Source organism: Pseudophryne corroboree, chromosome 2 (genome assembly GCF_028390025.1).
Source record: "Pseudophryne corroboree isolate aPseCor3 chromosome 2, aPseCor3.hap2, whole genome shotgun sequence".
Lineage (NCBI taxonomy): Eukaryota > Metazoa > Chordata > Amphibia > Anura > Myobatrachidae > Pseudophryne > Pseudophryne corroboree.
In genome coordinates this window covers 67,022,210-67,031,995 of record NC_086445.1, presented here as the reverse complement: position 1 = coordinate 67,031,995, position 9,786 = coordinate 67,022,210, and the positions used below count along the sequence as shown (strand labels likewise).

The following is a 9,786-nucleotide window of genomic DNA, read 5'->3' as shown; positions in this document are numbered from 1 at the left end:
TGAAAACACAGCAGGCAAAGGGCAGAGCCTCCCATTGTATGTAACCTGTGTGGGAGGGCGTTTCTCGCCCAATCAGCTGTGTACTGGGTGTGATAGACCTGCCACTAACCCAATGAGAGCTCCTAGCCACACCCAGCGTTAGAGACCCAGGCACAGAATCACAGGGCTATTATATAGGAGATTTGAGGTTTCGGCCATGTAGTGCAGTACCTCACTATAGCCTGAAGATGGCGCTTAAAGAACCTTTTTTTTATTACTAGTGTTCTTTTTAAGTCAAACCTCTGTATAGTTAATACCTTGCTTTCTGTTCTTCTTTTACCCAGGTATATAAAACTGAAACATTACTGAATGGTGTTTTGTGTATTGACAACTCACAAAGCATGACCTTGATGCATTGCGTAACATTTTGTACAAGGGATGAATCATCACTATGAATGGTCGCTGTAACCACACAATGTTTATTGGATATTATTTAACAACTGTTCCAAGGGAAAATGGAAAAAAATGAGAGGAAAATTAGAACTTAATGCAAGCCGAACAACTAGCTATTTTGGACGAATTCATTTGGGGCTTTACAACGTCTGGTTCCACGGACTGCATGAAATCGCTCTCACTGGCAATAATGTGTTTTACCAGACACCGCGAGGCTTCGTCGATGTTTATATTTTCCTGCAAAAAAAATAAATGCAATTAAAATGACAATAATGTAATAAGGCATGGCAGGTTTTTAGAGCGGTCCGGAACATGAATACATTTCCCACTTTTACGTGGGCGATTTGAGAGATCAGGAATTGAGCGGCACTTTGAAATTCAATAGGCCGACAAACACAAAAGTGGTCTTAGCCAACTCTCTTGCGGTTTCTAAAATTAACTAATTACTTTTTGTGTATTTACAGTTGAATTCTCTTTCTGATTTGTTAATAAACATTAACATGACCTTTAACGCAACTTAGCAGTTCCCCACAAAGGGCCTGATTGCAGAGTTGTATGCAATGCCGATTTTTTCGCAGTTGAGCAATTGTCACCCGACTGCACATGCATCTACTGTAAGTTGCACCATGCATGTTCCGCGATGGTCTTGCCATAACAGCCGTCAAAAGCGCATGCACGTTTCAGCCCGCATCTGCGATCCCAAATGCAATAAAAAACTCCAGCGTCTAAGTACACTCGCCCATTCTGCTCAACCGTAGGGCTACTGGGAACTCAGATGATCAACTGATCTGGTCTTTAAACACAATCGCAGAAATTTGCAAAGACGCCCATGGACGTCTCAAAACATATCCCGGCGGCTGCTACATTTGCATATATCCGCTCAATGGTGGTCATTCCGAGTTGTTTGCTCGCTAGCAGTTTTTAGCAGCCTTGCAAACGCTATGCCGCCTCCCACTGGGAGTGTATTTTAGCTTAGCAGAAGTGCAAACGAATGGATCAAGAGCGGCTACAAAATAATTTTGTGCAGTTTTAGAGTAGCTTCAGACCTACTCAGCGCTTGCGTTCACTTCAGACTATTCAGTTCCTGTTTTGACGTCACGAACACGCCCTGCGTTCTCCCAGCCATGCCTGCGTTTTTCCGAACAATCCCTGAAAACGGTCAGTTGACACCCAGAAACGCCCTCTTCCTGTCAATCACTCTGCGGCTATCAGTGCGACTGAAAAGCTTCGCTAGACCTTGTGTGAAACAACATCGTTCTTTTTAATAGTACAACTCGCGTGCGCATTGCGCCGCATACGCAGATGTGCCGATTTTTTGCCTGATCGCTGCGCAGCGAACGAAAGCAGCTACCGATCAACTCGGAATGACCCCCAATATCTGCGTACGGGATCGCAGCTGCGAATGCATTAGTGTACATCTTTGTATCAGGCCCAAAGTTGCTGCAGTTGGAAAATAAATTAGAGAAGCATAAATAGACTATCATCGCTATGGGGGAAGTTTCTCAAGCCTGGGTGATAGATAAAGCAGAGAAGTTGCCCAAAGCTAGCAATCTGCTTCCAACTGTCATTCATTTAGCACAGACTTTGAACTAAAAGAAACATTGGCCAACTACAATACTCCCCGGGGGTGATTCCGACTTGACTTAAATTTAGCACAGCTACGATCAGGGACACAGACATGCGGGGGGACGCCCAGCACAGGGCCAGCCCACCCCGCATGTCAATCCCTGCCTCGTCGCAGAAGTGCAAAAGCATCGCACAGCGGCGATGCTTTTGCACTTCAGGAGTAGCTCCCGGCCAGTGCAGCTTTTGCATGCTGGCCAGGAGCTGCTCGTCGCTGCCCGGGTCACAGCGGCTGCGTGTGACATCATGCAGCCGCTGCGGCCTGCCCCCCGCACGGTCTGGCCACACCTGTGTTGGCCGGACTATGCCCACAAAATGGTGGCCAAATGCCACCGTGCCGCCCCCTCCCGCCCAGCGACCACCTCTGCCTGTCAATCAGGCAGAGGCAATCGCTAGGCAACGACAGCCGCCGGCTGTCAGCCATGTGCCGGCGCACTGCGGCACCGGCACATGCGCAGTTTGACCTGATCGATGCGCTGCGAAGAACTGCAGCGAGCGATCAGGTCAGAATGACCCCCCCGTTCTCTCTTGGTCCAAGGCTTGATACATTGCCCCTCCAGTGAGAAGAGATGAAATTGGCAGGTAAGAAACAAGTAATGCAACATCAATAAATTTAAATAATAAATATACTTAATCCCCAATGAAATTTATTGCAAACCAAGAGTTATATTGTAGCCCATCATATAATGTACAGTTACATCTTCCCAGAAGTAAAGTACAGTAAATATTCTGCACGGTGTCCAATAAAGTGACTGAGAATGAGGGGAAGTAACAAATGAATTCATTTCCTAGCTTGCCAGTGAGTAATAACCATTGCTGAATATAGCTCAAGTCCTGAAAACTATTAATAAATCACAGGAGGGCATTCTGAGGCTGGGTGCCCAGATTCCACAGCTACATAACATCATTTTCAGAGTGGTGTGAAAGTCTAATCAGGGGAAAGAGCCAATGGGAGAGCCGGCACATCACAGCGGGTTACACGGCTAACAGGAGATTAGGAATGCACAGACGAAAATATTTTTAGCTTCTGAAACATCACAAGGGTTTAGGTAGACCTCAGCGATTAAAGGAGGGATGCCTCGGTTCCCACTGCCTTTTATGCGGCGCTGATTCGCACACATAATACATGTGTTTAGTAGTAGCTTGTGCGACCTAGTTTCTCACAAGTGTTCTGGGGGCAGCGGGATTCTAGGTTAATCTGGTAAATTCCCCTGTACTATAACCATACAGTATCTCAAAATTTCCAGGGGACAAACATGAAGAAGCCAGCGTCAGACAGATAATGATGGTGTTTTACTGTAGATTGTTTCTGGTGTCTAAGGGGTGTGTAGTATGGAAGGTAGATAGTAACTAGGTCAACAGTGTCTAGGTCGACCACTATTGGTCGAGAGTAACTAGGTTGACAAGGATTCTATGTCGACAGGGTCTTTAGGTCGACAGGGTCTAGGTCGACAGGTCAAAAGGTCGACATGAGTTTTTTATGGGGGGTTTGTGTCGTTTTCTTTGTAGAGTGACCGGGAACCCCAGTTAGTGCACTGTGTTCCCTCACATGGCTCGCTTCACTCGCCATGCTTCGGAGCAAGATGTCTCGCTTCGCTCGGCACAGATTACCGTTCCAATCGTAGTCCACATGGATCGTTAAGTATGAAAAGGTTCAAAAAAAGAAAAAAATTGTGAAGAACTCATGTCGACCTTTGACCTGTCGACCTAGAACATGTCAACATAGAGACACTGTCGACCTAGAAATCCTGTCGACCAATAGTGGTCGACCTAGAGACCAGATCCCGTCTAAGGAGGACATGTACTAAGCAGTGATAAAAGTGGAGAAGTGAGCCAGTGGAGAAGTTGCCCTTGGCAACCAATCAGCTGCTCTGTATACTTGTTATAGTATGCAAATTATAAATGTTACGTCAATGCCGACAATGGTTGCCATGGGCGACTTCTCCTCTGGCTCACTTCTACACTTTTATCACTGCTTAATACATGTCCTCCTAAGGGCTTAACTCATGTTTGAACGCAAAGCTGATTTTCTCACAACGGAACGATTACGCATGTGCTGCGATCGCATTGCGCATGCACCAGGGTGCCGTTGCGATCCCACTCGCAATAAGAATTTCAGGAAAAGGGAGTGACAGGAAGTGACCGTTTGGAGGTGTTAACGGGGTGTAGTTGGAAAAATGTAGGAGTGCCATAGCTATTTTTTGCGGCCATTTTTTGCCGTCAGTTGCGAACTCGCACGTGCAAAAACATGGCACCAGCGTTGCTACTGCTATGTCTGGTCTATATAGCCATAGACAAACTCTTAGCCTCGATGTTCCTTGTTTTTGCGTATAGGCTGCAGATGTGTACGCAGTTGCGAATGACTTTGCAATGGCTCCGGTGGGCGTCTCTTGTCATTCCTGGGCGGCAGCCTCACTTGCTAACATTAGCTGCTCCGTAGCTTACAAAATCGCAATTGCAATAGCATTTACGTACAAACATGAATTAGGCCCAAAGTTTGTCAATTACACACACTGAAATCTGCCCGGCCAGTGGTGTCATGGTTGACTGGCTTGACCCAACATTGCAATGTCTGTTACTAGACAATAGATAGGATCAGACAGAACAGATAATGTAGTCAGTAGAAGATTCACCGTAAAGCAGGAAAAACAACATAGCTCTGCAGTATTTGCTTGGCTGGATTATGGGTTGTGATGTCCCATGGGACAACTAACATACAAAACTAAGGGGTCTATTTACTAAAGCTTGGGTGGAGATAAAGTGGATGGTGTTAAAGTGCCAACCAATCAGCTCCTAACTGTCATTTTGCAAACACAGTATGTGACATGACCGTTAGGAGCTGATTGGCTGGTACTTTATTTCCATGCAAGGCTTAGTAAATAGACCCCTAAGTGCCTACTGTACCAGTTCACATTATGCCACATTGTAGTGCTCCCCAGTTCACATTATGTCATACTGTAGTGCCTGCCAGTTCACATTATGCCACACAGTGCCTCAGTGTTAACATTATGCCACACAGTGCCTCAGAGTTAACATTATGCCAAATTGTAGTGTGCCCCAGTTCACAATATGTCATACTGTAGTGCCCCCAGTTCACATTATGCCACACAGACATGGCTGAGATGGAATATACTCCTTTCTTCTACAATCTACATCATCCAGCTGGGAACATAATATTAAGGCCCAGATTTATCAAGCCTTGGAGAGTGATAACTTGTACGGAGATAAAGTACCAGTCAATCAGCTCCTAACTGTCATTTTTCAAACATAACTGGCAACATGACAGGAACTGATTGGTTGGTACTTTATCACCATACTATTTATCACTCTCCAATTGCTGCGACAGGTGAAAGGTTGACAGGGGTTAAGGTCGATCGGTACAAAAGGTTGATAGGGTCAAAAGATCGACATAACAATGGTTGACACAATTTTGTTTTGCAAAATCTTGTATATTATATGTTTTGTGACCACCATCAGTAGATTTGCGTACCCTCACGGGCTCGCTTTGGGCAAGGTTGCTTGCTCCACTTTGCGGGCCACAGGTTATTATTCCCAATAGATGTCCATGTACAGTAGGTAGTAAAGCAAACAAATATTGTGAAAACATGTGGAAACCCCCCCCCCAAAACATGTGTCGACCATTTGTGTGTTGACAGTTGTCATGTCGACTTTTGAACCTACTGACCTTTTGTACCTATCAACCTTAAGCACCGTCATTTTTCATCTGTCAAACTTTTGTACCTGTCGATCTAATGCGCATTGACCATATGGTGTCTCTCTATTGACTATCGACCGAAACATTGGGGTAAATTTACTAAGGTGGGAGTTTTTTCAGAACTGGTACTATTTTTGTCAATAGCACCCAATCCGATTCTATCTATTATCTTCTAGAAGCAGCTAGATAAATGTTAAGTAGAATCTGATTGGTTGCTATGAGCAACATCATCAGTTCTAAAAAACTCCCACCTTAGTAAATTTACCCGATTGCCGATCTATCATGCGAATGCCCTAGTGAGCTGTAGCTCTCAAATAAGTAAATATAGAAGCTTTCCTGGCTGGTACTGTAGTTTATAATTCTATATCATGTTATCTTCTGTCTTATACATAAATACAGTCCTGGAAAACACTTCATTTCTATTGATGTAATAGACAATACCCGGAACTTCTATAGCAATCGTTATTCCCAAGGTCAGACTGATGAAGTGTCTCATTGACAAACAATTGTGGAGCGATTTAGTGGGACTGTAAATTTCCAACAGTCAGAGCAATGGAGGAAGGATCAATGCGCTGCCTGACGTACGCTCAGGACTTTATTTACTGGTGGCCTGAGCTCTATGTGATTATGCCGCCTTCAGGTTTTAATAGGCGCATAAAAGTCCATGGACTGGAGGCAGATTTTGGTCACATTCACAAGGCTCAGCATTGATTTATATGGCACTATTCACAGCTTTCTGCTAACAGTAATCCTCTTGTAATATTGTTTGTGTCATATAATGCTCATTAGTAGCCTAATGGTAAGCCTAGGCTCAGGCACGTGGGCATGCCGGTACTTGTAGTTCCTCAACAGATGGGAAGCTACTGTATAGGTTGCCTACTTTAGTAGTAGCTAATAATCTACATCTGCTGTATAGAAGAACAATGTGATAGTACTGCAAAATATTGCATCATTTACTGTGCCTCTTGTATATTAATTCTATGGGGGGAATTCAAATGTTTGAAAAGTTGGTTGGGTATCTGTTTTTTTCCTGTCTATTAGATAGGAAAAAAACAGACACCCAACTGACTTTTCAAACAATTGAATATCCCCCCTATATGTTTCAATCACACAAATTTACCTATTCTGACCTTCTGTACTTTATTGTGTAACAAAATGTCTCTCTGCCATCTCCACATGGATGTCCCAACACTACCTACAGCTCAGCATTTCCATAACAGATCTCGTCATCTTCTCTCCTCCTAAAGTTACCAGCTAACCTCAGCAACAACACAATCCCCTTACTGCTCCCAGGCCTTCTGCCTAGGTGGTATACTTGCCTCTGGCCCTAAATCCTCCAGAATACACTCTGTTGTAACCCAAATTACTACCAAAACTCATATATATCCTCTGATCTCCCACCTTGACTACTGCAACCAAAGATGCAAAAAGAAATTATAGGGCCCAGTACAAATTAACCAGAAATGTATCATGACCCCTCCCCCTGTAAGGGATGTAACTTGAGGCCCTGGCATGCGGAGGAAGAGCATGCTATGACACCCCTTTTATGTGCCCCACAGACCTCCCCACATGCCTACAGACCTCCCCACAGGGTCCTTACATGCCATCAGACCTGCTCATGTGTCCCTCACATGCCATCAGAGCTCTTCACATGGTCGGACATTGAAAGAAGGTAGGAAGAGGAAAAGAGGGGAGTAGACCTGGGTATTGAAACATGCCAAAACTGATCCAGGGAGAGGCTCCTGAGAGGATGAATGCAGGGTCCCATCTTAACCCAGTTCTGCCGGCACCAATAGTTCTGCTGCAAACTGGTGTGAATCAGAAGAAATTTGCAGCTGCGGTCACCATTCTCAGCACCTTACAGTTGTACCCCCGTATCCCATTAATGGCAGCCCCTAGTGTAACATCCTGCTAATCCATTTTAAATTAGACAATAAGGGGTACATTTACTAAGCAGTAATAAGAGTGGAGAAGTGAGCCAGTGGAGAAATTTCCCCATCAACCAATCAGCAGCTCTGTATCATTTTATAGTATGCAAATTATAGATGTTACTTCAGTGCTGATTGGTTGCCATGGGCAACTTCTCCGCTCTTATTACTGCTTAGAAAATGTCCCCCTTAGACATCTTCCTTTCTCACTGCTCGACGTTTGCTGCACCACTTGGCAAATCGCTTCACCGGCTCCCTATGTCCCCAAAATCCAATAAAAATACTAGAGATGAGCGGGTTCGGTTTCTCTGAAACCGAACCCGCACGAACTTCATGTTTTTTTTACGGGTCCGAGCAGACTCGGATCCTCCCGCCTTGCTCGGTTAACCCGAGCGCGCCCGAACGTCATCATGACGCTGTCGGATTCTCGCGAGACTCGGATTCTATATAAGGAGCCGCGCGTCGCCGCCATTTTCACACGTGCATTGAGATTGATAGGGAGAGGACGTGGCTGGCGTCCTCTCCATTAGAAATTAGATTAGAAGAGAGAGAGAGATTGTGCAGAGTCAGACAGAGTTTACCACAGTGACCAGTGCAGTTGTTGTTAGTTAACTTTTATTTATTTTAATATAATATATCCGTTCTCTGCTATATCCGTTCTCTGCCTGAAAAAAAACGATACACAGCAGCAGCCAGTCACACAGTGTGACTCAGTCTGTGTGCACTCAGCTCAGCCCAGTGTGCTGCACATCAATGTATAAAAGGCAAAGCTTATAATAATTGTGGGGGAGACTGGGGAGCACTGCAGGTTGTTATAGCAGGAGCCCCCAGGAGTACATAATATTATATTAATTTAAAATTAAACAGTGCACACTTTTGCTGCAGGAGTGCCACTGCCAGTGTGACTAGTGGTGACCAGTGCCTGACCACCAGTATAGTAGTATATTGTTGTATGTATTGTATACGATCTCTTTATCAACCAGTCTATATTAGCAGCAGACACAGTACAGTGCGGTAGTTCACGGCTGTGGCTACCTCTGTGTCGGCAGTCGGAACTCGGCAGGCAGTCCGTCCATCCATAATTGTATTACAATATATACCACCTAACCGTGGTATTTTTTTTTCTTTCTTTATACCGTCGTCATAGTGTCATACTAGTTGTTACGAGTATACTACTATCTCTTTATCAACCAGTGTACAGTGCGGTAGTTCACGGCTGTGGCTACCTCTGTGTCGGCAGTCGGCAGGCAGTCCGTCCATCCATAATTGTATTATTATTATAATATATACCACCTAACCGTGGTTTTTTTTTCATTCTTTATACCGTCATAGTGTCATACTAGTTGTTACGAGTATACTACTATCTCTTTATCAACCAGTGTACAGTGCGGTAGTTCACGGCTGTGGCTACCTCTGTGTCGGCAGGCAGTCCGTCCATCCATAATTGTATTATTATTATAATATATACCAGCTAACCGTGGTTTTTTTTTCATTCTTTATACCGTCGTCATAGTGTCATACTAGTTGTTACGAGTATACTACTATCTCTTTATCAACCAGTGTACAGTGCGGTAGTTCACGGCTGTGGCTACCTCTGTGTCGGCAGTCGGCAGGCAGTCCGTCCATCCATAATTGTATTATTATTATAATATATACCACCTAACCGTGGTTTTTTTTTCATTCTTTATACCGTCGTCATAGTGTCATACTAGTTGTTACGAGTATACTACTATCTCTTTATCAACCAGTGTACAGTGCGGTAGTTCACGGCTGTGGCTACCTCTGTGTCGGCACTCGGCAGGCAGTCCGTCCATCCATAATTGTATTATTATTATAATATATACCACCTAACTGTGGTATTTTTTTTTCTTTCTTTATACCGTCGTCATAGTGTCATACTAGTTGTTACGAGTATACTACTATCTCTTTATCAACCAGTGTACAGTGCGGTAGTTCACGGCTGTGGCTACCTCTGTGTCGGCAGTCGGCAGGCAGTCCGTCCATCCATAATTGTATTATTATTATAATATATACCACCTAACTGTGGTATTTTTTTTTCTTTCTTTATACCGTCGTCATAGTGTCATA

At 44.3% G+C, this 9,786-nt stretch overlaps 1 protein-coding gene across 1 annotated transcript in view; it reads right to left on the bottom strand.

Annotated features, from left to right (window-relative positions):
* Window positions 1-437: 437 nt before the first annotated feature.
* The window catches only part of RAB38 (RAB38, member RAS oncogene family), a 126,997-nt gene continuing 117,648 nt past the window's right edge, over window positions 438-9,786 (bottom strand). Inside the window, exon 3 of the mRNA XM_063951402.1 lies at window positions 438-669. Coding sequence (XP_063807472.1) covers window positions 517-669 — 153 coding nt within the window. The 3' untranslated portion in view covers window positions 438-516. The remainder of the gene's footprint in view (window positions 670-9,786) is intronic.